General features: G+C 39.3%; 1 protein-coding gene across 3 annotated transcripts in view; it reads left to right on the plus strand.

Annotated features, from left to right (window-relative positions):
* Nucleotides 1-17,585, plus strand: part of LY75 (lymphocyte antigen 75) — a 48,365-nt gene that overhangs the window by 21,115 nt on the left and 9,665 nt on the right. For all 3 annotated transcript variants that reach the window (XM_068948803.1, XM_068948804.1, XM_068948805.1), the window contains exons 14-27: nt 46-127; nt 811-882; nt 2,304-2,427; nt 2,930-2,965; nt 3,245-3,420; nt 4,509-4,573; nt 5,985-6,061; nt 7,178-7,314; nt 8,360-8,465; nt 10,484-10,644; nt 11,342-11,471; nt 13,992-14,224; nt 15,987-16,155; nt 17,357-17,518. In XM_068948803.1, coding sequence (XP_068804904.1) covers nt 46-127; nt 811-882; nt 2,304-2,427; nt 2,930-2,965; nt 3,245-3,420; nt 4,509-4,573; nt 5,985-6,061; nt 7,178-7,314; nt 8,360-8,465; nt 10,484-10,644; nt 11,342-11,471; nt 13,992-14,224; nt 15,987-16,155; nt 17,357-17,518 — 1,730 coding nt within the window. The remainder of the gene's footprint in view (nt 1-45; nt 128-810; nt 883-2,303; nt 2,428-2,929; nt 2,966-3,244; nt 3,421-4,508; nt 4,574-5,984; nt 6,062-7,177; nt 7,315-8,359; nt 8,466-10,483; nt 10,645-11,341; nt 11,472-13,991; nt 14,225-15,986; nt 16,156-17,356; nt 17,519-17,585) is intronic.

Below are 17,585 nucleotides of genomic sequence, written 5' to 3' on the forward strand. Positions count from 1 at the left end.
ATCTTTTCACTGAAGGTGCTGAACTGTATGCCTGTTCATTTACAGCAACGACAGATGGGTATGGACAGGAATGAATAAGAGGAGTCCAGATTCCTTGGGAACCTGGCAATGGAGCGATGATAAACCTGTAAGTTAAGTTTTAACCAGAAAATGTCACATCCTGACTTCTTTCAGCTTGGACTGGATTGAAAATAAATTGATACATATTTTAAATTAAATATGGCAGATCTTACAACAGATGAATAATTCAGAAGACTATTGTGCACTTATGAAAGAGCTACCATCCAGGCACAATTCCAATTAACATTTAATTAAATAAAACATTTTAATAAATTAAATATGTTATTAAATAAAAAAATCTAATTTTAATTTTAATAAATTAAAAATGTTATTAAATAAAACATTTTAATAGCATTAATTTGTCTCTTGCATTAAAATAATTTGACAGATATATAGTAATATAGAGGAATATACTAACAACGACCTAAGAGGTGGTAGAGAGAACAAGATGTCTCCATGCCGCAACAGAGGCTGGGGTTTATCAGCTCATCTCTGTGATATTTCTGGAGAAGTCTGACCTATCTTCCTCACTGTAATTGATTTATTTGCCTGAAATTGCTTGTTCAGCTTTCCCTATGATAACAGGTATTGAGGTAGACTCAAAGCTCTTTGACCCAGTGGCTGTCTTCTAACATTTATTTCAATAGTGATCAACATAACGAGATCCCGGGTTTGAATAGTTGCCTCTGGGGACGGCCACAGCAAAAGTGTTAGTGAAGTAATGATTCTTTCATCCTGTCCCTCCTGCAGGTAACTAGTGTTGTTATGCCACTTGATTATCTGGAGGATGAGTATGACACAAGAGACTGTGCTGCTTTAAAGGTTAGTTTCAAGTTTTTTAATAACAGCATGCATACTTATGCATGAAAGTACTTGGAAAAAATGCTTTCGCCAGGGATATGTGGAATTTAAGTTGATTGCTGAAGTGCTTTCTTACCTGTGCATAGTAAAAATTTGCTAGTGTTTCCTTTAGGAATCTACACGTATTACCAGTTTTCCCTTGTTCAAGCAGTTTTTATGAATCAAGTGCTGTGGTAGTGGTAACCTTTCCTGAGACCTCTTTTTGTTTTTTGTTTTTGTTTTTTAAGCTTCTACTAAAATATTTTAGTGACCAAACTATGATATATTGCATAATGCCATACTGTGTAGCTCTTGAGTACTGTACATTGCACTTCAAGTAATGGGGAGTCAAAAACAGTAAAGCAAACAGTGCTCTACAAGAAACTTTTAAAATCTAGGTTATATATCTTTTGAAGTGGAAATAAATTAAGAACATGATTGAAACATGAAGAAGGATGCAATAGTTGGGATAGAGCGTGTGTGCTGTTTCTGTGTGTGTATTTGTTTGCTTGTGAAATAGAGCTGCAACTGCTGTATCAGTTATTAGTTCAAAATGTCACGGCTGTACTTAATTCCTAATTACGTTCTTCATCATTGTTTTTTTTTTTGGTCTTCGTGGCATGAGTTGTAAAATGGCCTTTAAATTTTCTAAAGCATCACCTAACTTTTTATAAGATCGTTCCAGTGTTCGTTCTTCTAGCCTAACTAGAAGCACCTCTGATTTTAGGATTTAGTGAAGGAAAGGATGGTTGCGTCTATTCACAGCCGTTCCACTCGTTCCCCTCTCCTGTGTTCGTGACCCCCGGCTGAGAAATTGTCGTCTTCAATATTAAGCTAATAAAGATTTCAGACAAAAGAAGAGTAGTTTAAAGGGGGTGTTGTGACTATAGTCACACCTGTAGTACTCCCTGCGTTACTTGTTAGATTTAGACGTGATCTTTCAGTAAATGATGCAAAATTATCCTTACTGGAGAGATTAGCGAGGGTGAATTCAGATTTTAAGCTAGATTACAAAAGAAATAATCCTAAATAAGAAAGGTTATTTCTGTTCCATTTCAGGTAGTTTTTTCTGTGAGAACGAGAATCCTCTGGGGCAACAAGTTGCCACGGGTCATTCAGTAATAATCCTAGATGAGACCCTGTGGGCTACGAAAAAGTGGAAAAAAAACAAGGAGAGACTTCTGTGTGCAGACTCCCCTTAAACTGTTTGCCTTGGTTCACAAGCCCGGCTAGCATGGAGGATATGTGAAGTTATGGTTGTATCTTGCCATTTCTGAAAAATCAGTTGCATGGGACTGACGGCACAGCAGTGCAGGCTGACTGTGCTGAAGTACTTTCTAATAGAGTTTCATTTCAGAGGCCCATACTATAACAACCTCATTCCTTGTTCTTACTTTCTACAGACATTTCAGTTTTCACGGCGATCGTTATGGAGATACTATTTCCATGAAGGTAGAGAACTGGAATTTTACTTGAAGCCTTTTGATTGTGAGGCTAGACTTGAATGGGTCTGCCAGATTACAAAAGGTAACTGCATTTACATCTATTTATTCGTATAAAAAAGCTTGTCGATGTGTTTTTATTTCTTCAGTGCTAACAGTTTCTGTGAAGTAAGATCGCTCAAACCTGAAAATGAGGCTTGAGTGCTTTACTTCTGGCTGGCTGAGAGCAGGCCAGCTTGTTTTTTTTTTTCTTGTAGTATTAGAAGTGCTGTAATTCAGTAGGCTTTTATATTTTAGTTGCTCATTAAAAGGCTTTTCAGGGCACGAGGATTTCTTGTCCTGGGGAAATATGGCTAGATGTACTATTACTTTGATGCTTGTATTCTGCTTAGGAGAAAAAAACAGATCTTTAGGATAGAGCTATGCAAAACTCCCACTACTTTTGCATTAGCCTGTTTAAACTATTCAGCGTGTATATCCATCATGCAAATAGAGAAGAGTGAGTACCATCCCTCACTTCCTTTATTTGCAACTAGTGTCGTCAGAAAACGTACTTGAAGTGACTGTTCCCCTTTTCCTCTGAACAGGTAGCACTCCAAAAACACCCGAGTGGTACATACCAGGTAAATAGACTTTTCGCATATTCTTCCATTATGTACGTGTAGATGTTACTGCTGTATATATGTCATTATTGTTTTGCTATGTTACTACTGTAATAGCATTTTGATATCAGCAAAGGTCATGACTTGCAGACCTTGGTTCTGAGAGAGCTCAGAATGGAAGAACGAATGTTTGCTCTTCCCAGTGTCAAACTGATTTTTTTCTTTTTTATTAGATTAAGAAAAAGAAAGTGAGTTTTTTCAGGATTGATTATTCATGTGTGTGATGTTTCTTCTGCATAGATGAAATTGGAATTCATGGAGCCCCACTTGTTTTTGATGGAGCAGAGCTGTGGTTTGTAGCAGATAAAAACCTCAGCTTCCAAGAAGCTGTTTTCTACTGTCAAAAAAACGATGGCGATTTAGCCTCTGTAGAATCTTACCCAAAACTCAGGACAGTACTCTCTCAAATAGAAAAGGTAAGGAGGTGTAATCTAACAGGTGTTTTGTTTTTTTTTTTTGTTAATGGATGAAAATGTTTCTCTTTAATTTGTTTCTTTATGCTATTGAGCTTAATTCTTAATTGTATGCAAAAGCAAAAGATGAATTGGAAGAAAAGAGAATTATTTTAATATTACTCTTGTGAAGTAATCTTTGAATTTAAAAATAGCCTCAATAACAGGAAAGAAATCTTCAGAGAGAAAGTACTATAATGGGACCACCATGTAAAAATCCCATTATCTGCAAATACTTCATTACCCATTGTCCCAACTCTATTTTATGCATGGGGTAGCACTTTTTTTTTTTTTTTTAACGTGATGAGAGAATTTAATTAGAAATGCATGATGGGTCAGAAGGTCTCTACAAGAATAGTGTTTGTGGCGTTTGTAGCATGCAAGTACATTTTGTTAAGGAATCTTACAAAAAAAATTCATATTTCGGCATTTCAGTTACTACCTTTCTTTAGTGCTACTGCTTCCAAGAATTCGTTCTGAAATTAGCAGCTTGCAAGCTCTCTTCATGAGAGTTCTCCTGACCACTTCGATCGAGTCTCTTCCTGGAGGGGAGAACTTAAGCATTTGACCCACTAAATCCCTGGCCTTTTTGCAATCTATTCGTTGTTGGGCTGTCTGCTGGAAGAAGAGGATTATTCTGAGGAAGAGCGGAAGGTCCTTTGAATCCACATGAGCTTTGGAGGACGTGCAGCTGTGTCCTGGCTGTCTGTTGGCTATAGACTTCGCAGGACTGATATATCTAGCACGCTCTTAAAGTAGCACTGAAAGTTTTTCCATGGCTTTTATCCACAGTACGAAGTGGGGGTGCGAAGTGTTTCCATGGCACAGTACGAAGTGGGGGCTTTTTTCTAGTAGGTGCAAGGGTCCATCTGCTTGGCATAACAGTCTCAAATCCTTTCCCATTGTTAAAGGATAGTAATTTCTACGCGTGTGAAAAAACATTTTTAAAACAAAAGGAATTTTGTCCTTGATTTATCCCTGGTAAAGTCTGGAGATCTATTGTTATACAGGGTGGTAAAATCCAGGGTTTTGTTCTTTCTTTCTTTCCACAGTTATCGAACAGTGAACAGAAGTGGTGGCTGAAATTTATTGATTATGGCTACAGCTATCATTCACCGTATGTAGAATAATTATGGGGTGCCTTACTGTAAGCTTCTTTTGATGTCCTTTTTAGGAGTATAATTAACTAGAATAATTTCTAAAACAAAATACTTGATGCCCAAATGTTTAGAGCTCACTCCTATATCGTCCCAGAGAAGTAAGATAGATAACTTAAACTAAGCTAGAAAACAAAATAGCATCGTTCAATGGCCGCTGTTTTCCTCTTTCTCTTGTTTCCATGTACCCACACCATATTCTTGCCATGCCATACTTGGATCATAAAGTACCTAGGGCAAGAAAGAGTAGAACTGTGTGTTTGATAAGACAAAACAGATGGTGGTTAATACAAGAGTTGTGTGCTCTTAAAAATCAGAGATATTTTAAAACAAAATTGTTGAAAATATTCTAGTTAGTTGCTAAATCCTGACTTCTGTTCTTATTGCAAGCGTTACTAACATCCCAAACACCAAAGTGCTAATCATACCATTCGTGTGGAACTCTTCACCTTCAAATTACTTCAGACTTTAATCTCAGTCCTGCAAAAACGTATACATAGTTTATATGCATATGCCTGCAGTTAGTGGTACAGACCCAGATGAAAAGGAACACATTGATTTTAATCAGATTCTTGTGTGTCTGTGAGAGCCTCTAGACTTCAGGTTGTTGGGCTTTCACATCTTAGTCTTGTCATGTGAATCCTTGAAATCTGTGATCGTAATAGCTAACATATTCTGTTCATCTTTAAGATACTTTAATTTGGTTTCTAAGCCCACTTTTATGTTCTGTTAATAATTGGGGAACTGAAAAAAGATTCTGAAGAAACCCTCTCTTTTGACTTGGAGAATCTGCAGACATCTGAGGATAGGGAATATGAAATCAGTGTAAGGTTTCAAGATGCCATTCTTCCAGTTAGCCAATGTCAAAGTCTTGCAGAGCTTGTGCTACAGTTCTGTAGAGCTGAGATGCCTTATAGCAAACCTTGCAGTGTGCTCTTCATGGCTGCAGCTAAGGATCACGCGCTTCTTACCAGCAAAAATCTTAATATTTCAAAATATTACAGGAATATGGTATTTCAAAAATATTCTCCAATGGATGAATGAGGGCTACTGCCCGTTATCCTCACTTGGCATGGTAATGTGCTAGCAGTTGCAGCATGGTTAATCAAGGAATAACCTAGTTCTACCCTAGTTCTGCACATCTTTGGAACACACTTAATTTGGGCATGGTACATATCTACTGAACCTACTACATATCTTTTCCTAGTCTAGTCGTCTTCTCTGCTGTCCTTTCCAGTAGGATAGGGCATCTCCTAGAAACGGTTATCAGCCCAAAGTTTTGTATGCAGTGGCTCTGTTTCTATCGGAATTTCCACTTGAAGATCACTTGAAGATTGGATTGGTGATTGACTCTGACATGATTTTGTTCAGTTTACAGTTATTTCCACGTTTCCATGATCGATTCTTGAGGGACTGCTGGTATGTTTCTAGAAAGAGCTGGTATAGAGGTAAGGGTTTCCTCTCTCGCTCTCCCTTTTCATTATATTAAAAAAGTAATGACAGTTCCGGCCAAACTTTGATATTGAGTACAAATTGATGTTAAATCAGATCATCAAGAAGCCATTCAGTTAGATTTTGGATTACTTATTTCTTCCTTGTGGTTGAAGCCTTGGTAGTATTTTTTTTGATGACAAGACGCAAACTCAAATTCAGATGACAGAATTTTACGACTGATTGTCACTCCTTTTGTGATGTTAATCAATTCAAATAAATCTGGTTTTGCTGGTTACCTTTTTGTGTATGTGCGCTACATACTGTGAGTTCTGAAAATTAAATCTTAGAGGAGCTTGACTAAATATCTGCTCCTGCATGCCCATACAGAGGTGAGAATTTCACTAAGTAGTGGAGTTAAACTGGAAGATGTACAAAAGGCAACAGAAATATTAGCTGGTGGTACTTGGAGCTTTTCATTTCCGTTTCTTAACGTTGTTTTATATTGGGAAAAATGTACAACCCCTGCTCCACAAAGAGGTCTCCTTATCTATTATCACTTCCACTTAAGAGCCCAATTTTCCCATTGTTCTATTGTATGCTAGTGTCCTGCTGACCTGTTTTCATCTCTATTAGACAAAAATTCATCTTCACTAGAAAGCCCGTCCGGTTACTTATGGCATCGTGTAAAGCAGTGCACGCCAGACTCTGTCCGTTTGGGTGGTAAAGGGATGGAATTCTTCTTGGCTTCAGTGGGCATTAGGTTATACACCCTGTGTGCCGGAATACAAGATTAATCCTCCCGTTCAAATTTTGCTTTTCATGATTCGTCTGTTGGCGTTGCCTCCGCCTTTATGAAGCGCTACTAGAAGTAAGGGATCAGAATCTAGATCTTCAGCAATAATATATTATTGTCTGATCTAAATCGCTTATATTTGTCTTTTGCTCCGTTGCTACTTTTAGTGCTTTGTATTGCAAAATACTTCACTGTGGCTGCACATAAAAGGGTTTTGCCCTTTTCATTACCCTTTTTTATGCCCTTTTTATTAGTCTCTTTCATGTCATAAAGTGTGGATGGCAGTTAGAGCATGATAGTGATTACCGTAACCTTTTTAAAACTTGTGTTTCTGCAGACTACCCAGTTAACTGCAATATGAAACTGCCTTTCATTTGCGAAAAAAATAATGCCTCCTTACTGGAGAAACATGATCCCAGTTACCGCCCAGTCAGAGGAGGTTGTCCTAAAGATTGGCTTCGGTTTCGAGATAAGGTAACGAGATAATACAGAACAATCATCATTACTTATTTTTCATGGCATGATAGGTTGGAGTGCCCTGCTGAAGGTGGTGAGGAGGTAGCTCCTGTGATCAGGAATGGCCTGGGAAGTGGCCTTTGAAATCTGTGTGCAGTGATGAAAATCATCTGCTCCACGTCTGTCTCTTATTCAGGACTAATAGCTTTGTAATTTCAAAGAAGTAATTTTCAGGATTTTCATTCTACCCTCACCACACATTTGAACCCAAGAACTTTGGCTAACCAAAGCCAAACGTCGTCTAACCTTGGGCTCTGCTTTGAAGGAAGAGAAGGATTAGAAAGGAAGATGATGAGATTCTTGTGGCGGAAGTATCTTCACTCTCCGAGTAATCGTTAGGCAGCCAGCAAGATGGCAGACATCCTGCTCCCTAAGTCGCTTCAGAGACTTAACTCACTTAATAGAAGCAGCTTTTAAGCTGCTTCAGACAGACATTAGAAGCCATACTGTAGGAAACTTCAGTCCTGTGTTTCAAGGCAGTCACCTAGAACCTTAGTGAGACTGTGGTCCCTGTTGTGTGGCCTGTCACTGTATGTAGGCTGAAGTATGCATCAAGTGCCAAGGTTTGCAAATTTACTTCATATCATTGCAGAAAATAGCTTTCTGAGTTCCTATACAGTTTCTCCCAAAAGATGACATGTTACAGAGCAAGTTCCTGACCCAGCTCAAGTTGACTTGAGAGTTGCATTCAGATGTGTTCTCAGCGTTAAAACAGAACGTGATCCTGACGTGGTCAAGTAAAATCACTGAACTCTGACGCTCAGAGAATGAAGGGTTATTCAGTTGGATTATTCATCATTTTATACTTAGCTGTTCTGTCAAATCTAGCAAGAGATTCAAGGAGCTAGTAGCAGTTCCCTTGCTTTCTGAGAAAAATCATTATATTTTCTTACAGGAAGCAAGAAGTGAGTTTTTAGGGCTACTTTAAGAAGCTTTTCTTATGACTTATTTCTTAGGAAGCAGTGGCAAGATGAAAATCAGTTTCATTATGTTTATTTTGCAGTGTTTTCTAAAGATGAATCCCAAATCTCTAACGTTTAATGCAGCTAATGAAAAGTGTGTAACTTTTGGAGGCTCTCTTCCATCTATCTCAAATCAAGCTGAGCAAGGTATGATGGTGCATTGGGGGCACTTTTAGTACAAAGCTTCTCTCCCAAATTCAGTATAGTTCTACTGCGTAAGCACTTCAGCATAAAATCACTTGATTATCTGCAGGCATAGTGGGAGCGTTCTAAAAATCCAAAACCACTTAAAGATATGTTGTCTATTGTTGTTTGCACCACTGGAAACGTAAAATAGAAATGCAGTCAGCAAACATTTGATCCGGGTCAGTGAGCAGCTGCTCTTTATGGCCTTATCTGTTTCGGAAAGAAGAAATTGTAAAACCGTGCGTTGAAGATTGAGGATAGAAAGGTCGATGGGTGAAGAATTCCCTCCCGTGCTTTGCTTTGCAAGTTAACACATATCTGAGGTGGTAGATTTTGCACTGTGAAGATCACCTGGGAGCTGCTCCCAAGATAAGCTCAGCTGTGCGCCGGAACAAAGCCCTGTGCAGCACGTAGGACCCTCCGTGTCTAAGCATGCTGAGTAGCTTAATAGGCCAGTCTGTCTGAACAGACCTGCTGCAAGCTGTCCAGGAGAGCGTTAGGAGCGTGGAAGGCAAGGGGATTGCAAAAGGCATAAGACTTTGTGCCACCCTTGGGGCCTGTCTTTCAGCTGTCACATGAACATAGTCATTGAGGTAAATGCAGTCGAGGAGAAACGTATTCACACTGGCTGCAAGTAGTATTCAGCGATAACCTATTGTTAAATGAGACAGCTGTATTTGCATCTGTATTTGTGTGGACGACTGAAGTTGTCTGCAGATATATCTGAAATAGCTTGGTTGAATTCCACAATGTGAGCAGCACTTACTTTCTTTTTAAGCAAATAACCTCTTGCCAAATGGAATATGGGAAGAAGACTAGGGCGGCCACTAGCGTGCAGGCAGGAAGCGGCTGAACAGCAGTTTGTTACTGCTGGCATGGGGGGTGAATAGGGCTGTTAACCGTACAGGTAGATGCGTGTCTGAGTCCTGAGTGTTCTGGGACTCCGTTAAGATCGCAAAAGCATAGCGTTCTGAAATACTACCAAGTGGGATCTTTTGTCCCGTTTTGTGCATATGGATGTTCGTTTTTGTTTGTTTTTTGCTTCTCTCCCCCCTCACCATGTAGTGAAGGCCACCTATATAGGAAACAAAGGCAGAGTCATCTGAAAGAAGTATGCCTCTTTCTGTAGGCTGCTTCCGCTCTTCCCAGCAGCCTAAGGAGGGTGGCTAGCTCCGATATGTAAATCTTCAGTGAGTTTGCCTAGCTTAGAAAGTAGGCTGAGGCTAGTCTGGCACGTGGCTGATAGCTGAGGCATGTCAGCAGTAGCTAATTACACAGCCTCAATTTGTCTTCCTAACCTCTACAAGGTCAGCGAATGTCTCTGCTGCCCCGAGGTTTACTGAAGCCCATGGTTTCTTGCCAGAGTGTCCACTAAGAGGAAATCTAGGATTTTCCTGTCTGAAATTTTTCCCAACTAAGACTGACTTCCTTTGTCCTGTCCTGCTTTCCCACTCTGGCAGAGTGGGAAAACTCTGCCAGAATCCAAGAAATGCTTCTGCTTTGTGGCATATATCAGTAGGAGAGAAAGATGAGAGATGAGACTTGGATTTCCATCAGTTCAGAGAAGGTGGGAGGAAGTGCTTTTGTTATCTCTGTTGGGAAACAATGGAAGATCTTAAAGGCCTGTGGAGAAGCAGCATCTGAAATTTGGATTTAGGTGCAAGGAGACAAAGCGGAGAGGGGAGAAAAGAGAGAGAAAAAAGTTAAATTCACCACCGGCTTCTCAACTGAGAATTGGGAGGACAAATACCCATCAATCTGCTCCTTTCAGAGAAAAGATAACACCCTTCTTGTTGATTATGGAGGGAGGGAGGGTATGATAAGCAATTGGAAATCTTAAAGGACTAGGAAAACGAAGTTAATACAAGTGGAGTTTGTGTTATTGTTGCAAGCTGGGTTGGTTTTTTTTTTTTTTTTTGAGATGTTTGCTGTGGTTGTCTGTACCATAATATGTACGTCTTTATTATCCTGCCCAACAGATTTTATAACAAGCTTGCTCACTGATATGCCAAAAAATATTTGGATTGGTTTGCAGTTTCTGTTCAGCACAAGAGAAAACAAGTGGATAGATGAGAGTAGACTATTGTATAGTAACTTTCACCCACTTCTGACAGGAAGATTAAGGAAGATTCCACTGGATGTAAGTTCTGGCTATTGGACTTCTCTTGACTGTTGTGTAATGAGGCTTGGAATATTGACTGTATTAAAGGGGGGAGGGGGAAAAGAAAAAGGGGGAGGAAAAAAACCCAGAAAAAGTACAGAGCAGACCAGATCGCCCAAATAGTGATCTTAACTGGCAAACATGGTGACTGACAGTAATGGAGTTCTCTTTACCCTTATTTGGATGACATGTCCTGAACTGAGATAGGAAACACTGAAGGGCGGGGGAAGAACTGAAACAATTATTGAATGGCTTTCCTGGAATTCCTATTTGTAATTTAAAGACTCTGTAAAAACAGTCATCAAAAAGTTGCCATCGATAATTCTTGGTTAAGTTACATGTAGAGTGCATGCGTAAATGACTGTACGTCAGTATTTTGCTCGCTGCTCTACGCAAGGTGAAGCATAATAAATTTAATGGAATCACAACCATAAACAAGGTTTGTTTTAAGTGTTGAATAGTTTCATTTAATATTCTCTCCCCATATCAAGAATTCTTTTCAAGTCCAAGCACTTGGCAGTGCTTGTAAAATGGGTAAGCTGTATTGCACCACCACTTTGAAAACTTCTTAAACAAGTTCAGACAGATCAGATTGTTTTAGACTTGTGTTTCTTCCGCCTTTTCCACATCAGTAGATTTATACTTTGAGTCTGACACGCATAATTCTTGTTTTCAGCTTTTTGATGAAGAGTTTAACAACCAATGCGGTGTAATCCTCAACGATCCCAAGTCACAGTATGTTGGAACATGGAACTTCACTGCCTGTGCTGACAAGCACTTTTTGGGTATATGCCAGCGGCCAATAGGTAAGTCTGAAGAGTCAAAATAAATTAGAGCCAGACTCTGCTGTTAAGGTCTGTGTGCCAGGAGACCTTTTAACGAATGTAAATTGTTGCACTTGAAGAGCAAGATTCTTGCAAAGTCTGAGCAGGTATTTTGGAAAAGCGTTATGTGGAGGATGCTCTGGGACGCGTTTAATCAGCCATACAGAATTTCCCCTCTCCTTTTTTCATAGCCCAGTTCTGTAGCCACAGAGGAAATCCATCTTTCCAAGAGACTCTGACCAGACAGTTTCAATGGACCCATGCTTTTGCATGTAGGGGCTTTAGTAATCTGTGGATGCACCTCAAGGGGTGGAACAAATTATTCCTTTTCTCCCTTCAGAACTGTGAAAGAGAAAAGCTCTAGGAAGGGTTCTCAGTATTTTCATCCTGCTTAAATACCTCCTGTGTTTTTTTAGCACTATCAAAATATGAGGTAGCAGTCTGTACTCTTGAAATTGAAATTGGTCTGCCCAGAGTAAACCTTGAGGGCATACATGGAGAGTGGTAATTTGCAGTGATGCAGCCTTCCCTAGCTTCCTGCAGAATCCTGCAGGCCCTTTGGCATAAGTGGGGCTTGCTTTATTTGAACTAAAAGTAATACTCTGGTGTAACCATGTAGGTTGGTCATCACTGATTGCTGGGATCTGATCAAACCCATATAGCTACTCTCAGACTTGATTACTGCTGTAGGCTTAATGTTCAGCATACCCACTTTCCAGTACGTTCCTCTTATTTATATAATCCTTTTAAGTAACTCGTATGCTGTCTTCTAAAAAAAAAAACAGGTGTGCAAGACAAATTCCCAAGAAAATACACACCTGACTTTCATTCTCAAATAGGCAAAGTGATTTTTTTTTTTTTGTTTCCACTGTAATCGCCTTTAGTTCAGTAGCAAATACTTTTGAAACTCGAAATGTCCAGATTTGAAGTCTAGAGGGAAGAGGTGTAGCCAGTAAAGGAAACTTCTACTACTAGAAGGTTAATAGTATATCTATGTATATCAGTGTATTTGTCTAGACTAACTAAAGCACTGAGCACTTCTTCCTAGCCATAGCTGTCGAAGGTGAAATGAGAAAGGTTTTTGGACTGCTAGACAGTGCGTCCCCTGGTACAGTCTGGCCTTACATGATGGTATTGATGTCCTTGTTTTATTGGAGATCTTGGGATAAATCAGGTTGTTCAGGAGGTTGCAGGGACTATGAGATCAGACTTGCCTGCGCCTTATCCTAGGGGAGAAGACAGCTCGGATTCCTTGGGAATCTTGGTGTGATTGTGATTAGCACAATCTCTTGAGACATTCATCATCAGCAATTATATCTCTTTTCTTTCAGAAAGGGGCACTTTCCTTACTAACGTCTTTCCAGTTTGTTACCCCTTGCCACCCCTTCGTGTGTGATGGCGTTCTTGGTTCTGTGGTTCTTTTTTGAAGCTGTTCACTCCGTGAAAACGTTTGGCAGCAGACACAAACCATTTCAAGCAATCTGTTTCAGTATTGTCACTCTTCTAATTTTTTGAAAGTTGTGAATCATACATAAATACCAGATTAATACTATGTTTCTGTGTTCTTGTATTTTGGAAAATGACTCTGTCGGCCTATCAGTCAGCCATTTCTATGCTGTTATTTATACAGTGATTTTTTTTTTTTCTTGGTAAGCCTTTTTCTGCTCAAGATACCTGTCAGATGCCTTAAATGCCAATGGTTTTCTGCCTTTTGGAGACCCAACTTACTTTTGGTTGCATATAAAATTTTAGGGCTTACCAGGTTTGCATACTTCAACTTACCACCTGTGGAAATGTCTGCATCTTTTATTAACTGCAATTGCCAAGCACTGCTGAGCTGTATGAGTTCAGGAGGATGCTGATCACTGTGATAAGGCTCAGTGATTAAAACCGAAATGGTGAATTTCACTCCTCCCTAAGCAAGGTGGATTTTGTATAATTAGTTGAGCATCTTTGGAGGCAAAAATCGATTGCCAGTATACCCATGGACAGCAGCACAGATTCTCAGGACTATGCGGGAGACTGTTAAGATCTGCCTATGCAAGGTTTATGGCCCATTAGATTGCCGTAACTGTAAATCCTCTGGCTCCGTAGAGATAAATGAATCGGGTATAGCAGATTTCTGACTATTGCCATGATTGATTACAGTTACAGAGTATGTTTTTTCTTCAGTAAACAGAACTTAATAATATTTAGCAGTTAGTTAAAGCTAGGAAACGTAGAAAGATATAAACCCAAGTTCTTATACATGTGCACGTGTGTGTAAAAATGAGCTGCAAAGGATCCTATTTTTTTTTCTTTCATATATCCTCTGTCCAAAGTGTCAAAGATGCTTGCTCCTAACTATAACCATTAGCATAACTTACTGCCTAAGAAAATATTTTTGATACGTATTTCTAGGGGGGGGATTCAAACAGGTTTTTGTGTTCTTGTTACAGAGAGATTGAGAGTTTAAAATGTATTCCAGGCTTTAACCACCTACTAACTGGATTTCTTAATTAGGTATAGGAGCTGCTGATAACCAGACAGAGCAAGTTCTTAATGAAACACTGACCTATCAAAATGTTCAATACATGGTAATTCTGAAGAATTTATCCTGGAACGATGCCATGGCTGCCTGCATAAGTAACAAAATGCACCTGGTTAGCATCACGGATCAGTTCCAGCAGGCTTTCCTTGCTGTTCAGGCTGCCCTTCGTAATTATCCGCTGTGGATTGGACTCTTCAGCAGAGACGTAAGTTTTATTTTTTCCCTCGGACTGTGGCTTACAGAAGTTTTTAGAGTTGTGTGAAATGGAAATGGGGATAAAGAAACACAATCAAAAACTGAAATTTCTGGGATAGTCAATAGTTGTTTCTGTTGGCATCTGTTTTCCTTTAGCGTTAACCATCTGGAGGGTTTCAAGATTAACATACTAAATCTTCAGTTCTCTAAGTTACGCGCTTAGTTGTTGAATTCCACTGGATGGACTGATGAAGAAGAAGCGATTCTTTTATAAGGTTATGGGATGGAGGGATATAGTGTAAGGTAGCAGCAATATATATTACTGAATATATTTGTCCCTTGTTAAGGAGTGAGTAATTGGTGCTGCCATTTACTATTATGGAGTACCACTATTTAAAAAAAAAAAAAAAATCCTACCAAAATCTGTTTTAAGGAGGAGAAACCAATAATGATAAATAAAATCCAAAATTAACCTTTAAACTTTTCTGGAGATACAGTTCTATAACTTAAACTCTGTAGTTTCTTAATGTCATTTTTTCCTCCCCTTTTCGGCTAGAGGGGGACATCCCTGAGACAGGTTAGTGGGTATTTTTGTTTGTTTGTTTTCTCTTTAGAAAAGTCAGTGCAGTAGTTACTGCTTTGCCTGTGTTAGCCAGAGGCCCTCTGGGAGATCTTCACTGTGGACTGAGAGCTTTCTCCGCTGTTAAATCCTGCCACCAACCCAAAGCCATTTCATTATCTTTTTTTTTTTTTCCCTTTCCCCCCCCCTCCCCCCCCCGCCAAACATATGAGTCTCGAGGTAATTGCAAGAAAAAAGTTAAAACTGGTTTGAAAATGACTTGCCTATAAAGGTTAGTGGTGCTCACTCGGCAGCAATGAGGTCGTGATCTCACTTTGTCAGTAATGGGCTACTGAATATTCTAGACAAAGCAGGAAAATAAAATATAGGAAAGTGTATGCTTTATGGAGGATTTTTTTTACAGGAAATAGGTGTTTAATCTGAGAAGACTAGGACACCTTTTTTCCCTTCCTCTTTTGCATCTTTTAAATGAAGATCAGATGATTCATTTTGTTCTGTACAACTCAGACTTGCAGTAGCTTTTCACTGTTGCAACACTTTGTTATTTGAGTACAATTAAAAAGACAAATGAAAGGAAATTATAATGAAACTGGTCAACAGAACTTGTTATTCCAGTGCTGGAATCGTAGACACAAAAGAAAGATAGAAGATAAATGAAACTACAAAGGGGGGGAGAGATTTCCTGAAGAAAACTTTCAAATGTAAGATAGGATAGCACATTTGTTGTATGTGGGGTTTTTGTTATTCCTGCTGTATCCTCCAGGGCAGGAGCACATTTAATTTATAAAATCAGTTAAGTATGTAACAGATTACTTTCAAGTCAGTGTGGAGAAACAGAGAAGAGGCCTTATTCTCAGATAGCATCAGTTTTCCAAGCACAGATAATTATACCCAGCACTGATTTCCAGGTGCAGGTGATCTAATTTGGCATAGTAGACAGACATGAACATTTGGTCATTTGCCATCAACTTCAGCTGATTCATATTTTTGCAAATGCAAAACTTAAAATAACAAAGCTTATTATATGCTGAACAGCGGATCAGACTGTGAGATTAGTGGAACACCTACAGTTCTCACCAGCGCCGTGGGCTCCATGCGCTTGGCACCTTCCAGCCAGTGTAAGCACATTGTCATGTGATTTGCTGCACCTAATGTTTTGCAGTGTTTAAGCTCATCCCTTTTACAATGCTAGGGTGGAAAACATTATGGCTGGTTGGATGGCAAACATGTTAGTTTCAGTCGATGGTCTGAAGATGATGAAGAAACGAGTGAAGAATGTGTGTTTTTGGATACTGATGGCTTCTGGAAAACTTCTGAGTGTTCCTCTGAAAACCGAGGTGCTATTTGCTATTTACCGGAAAGTATGTATCCTAAGATATTCTTGACAATACTTACAAAAGTTGCATTGTTTTATTATGAAGCATATTTGAGAAGTACAGTTATAACTTTAAAATGGCAACGTTCAGCTTTTACGTTTCCCCAAACAGGCTGGCTTGCGTATCAGAGGAGGGGGGAAAAAAAAAAAAAAAGATACAGACTTGAACAGACCTGTTGACCTGAATCTACAGGTTACTTAGAAATAAATCCAGGATGGGTGCTTTTGGCCAGACTGTATCCCTCGTATTGCCAACTGATTTTATTTTGCACTGTTTCCATGAGGTTATTGCGTACCCTCTAATCTCCTTCTTTTGTACGTGGAATAGTACAGCCTCTGTACTTCTTACATCTTGATAACGGACCCTTCAGCAATCCCTTCAGCTGATGAAGCCCATACAGGGTGGGAGATAGGTGACTACGTGGAGGAGAAAGATATCAGATAGACACTTGGTTGAAAGGTGCCAAGTGATGTCTTCCTCAGCTCCACATAAACCGTTCTAAGTAGAAGACAACTAGAGACTGGACAGCTTTTTGGAGGATACATACGTGGCACAACCCCTGTCTGAAAAACATAAAGCAAAGATACCTTTTGGAAGGTCGTCACAGACGACTTCCCCATGAGACCATTATAATTTAGGGTTTTTTAGCGGGGTGAGGACACAGTTAAAGCCATTGCTCCACGTTCTGAGTTACAAAGATGTATGCTTATGATTATGACGTTCTTAACTATTCCATGCTCGCAGTGTGGCCAACTGCAGGAAGAGCCCTTGTCATGTCTTAAGAACTAGAGAAAGCCACAAAACGGGGATGTGCTCCCAGCTGTAGAGTAGTTCTTGTTTATTATGATGGTCTGCCTTCATACAAGAGCCAGTGAAAGCATTTAGTTACTGGTCCATACTTGTTAGTATTTTTATCTTAGGAATTTTATTCGTAAACTTACATAACATAGCAGTTGTGAAAAGTTGAAAGCACCAGTATATACCTTCCACAATGCTTACTGCTGCTTTTGTTTAAAAATACCTCTGTCATGAGGAAACTGAAAGCGATAGCGCATATTACACATTTAGAGGTTGACACTTAATTTGTGTCTTACAAGTTTTTTAATGCTAATGTGAAAATGTGTTGTGGAGTGTAGCCTTATCTGTTCTATAGTCGTGTCCTGAATGTCGTCTTTCCCTCCCTTAGAGAAGATCGAAGAAGAACCAGTTACCCAAATCAAATGCCCACATAAGATTAAAAATACACCCTGGATATCATTCAGAAACAATTGTTACACTTTTACGATAACAAAGAATAGATGGCGAGAACTGAAGTCTCAGGAAGCTCACCACTTATGCAAGAAAATGAGTAAGTACTTCTTCGTATTACAGGCTATTTGTAGACATATCAGCTTGAGGGAGGTTAGTTTTAGATC

This window comes from Struthio camelus, chromosome 6 (genome assembly GCF_040807025.1).
Source record: "Struthio camelus isolate bStrCam1 chromosome 6, bStrCam1.hap1, whole genome shotgun sequence".
Classification (NCBI taxonomy): domain Eukaryota; kingdom Metazoa; phylum Chordata; class Aves; order Struthioniformes; family Struthionidae; genus Struthio; species Struthio camelus.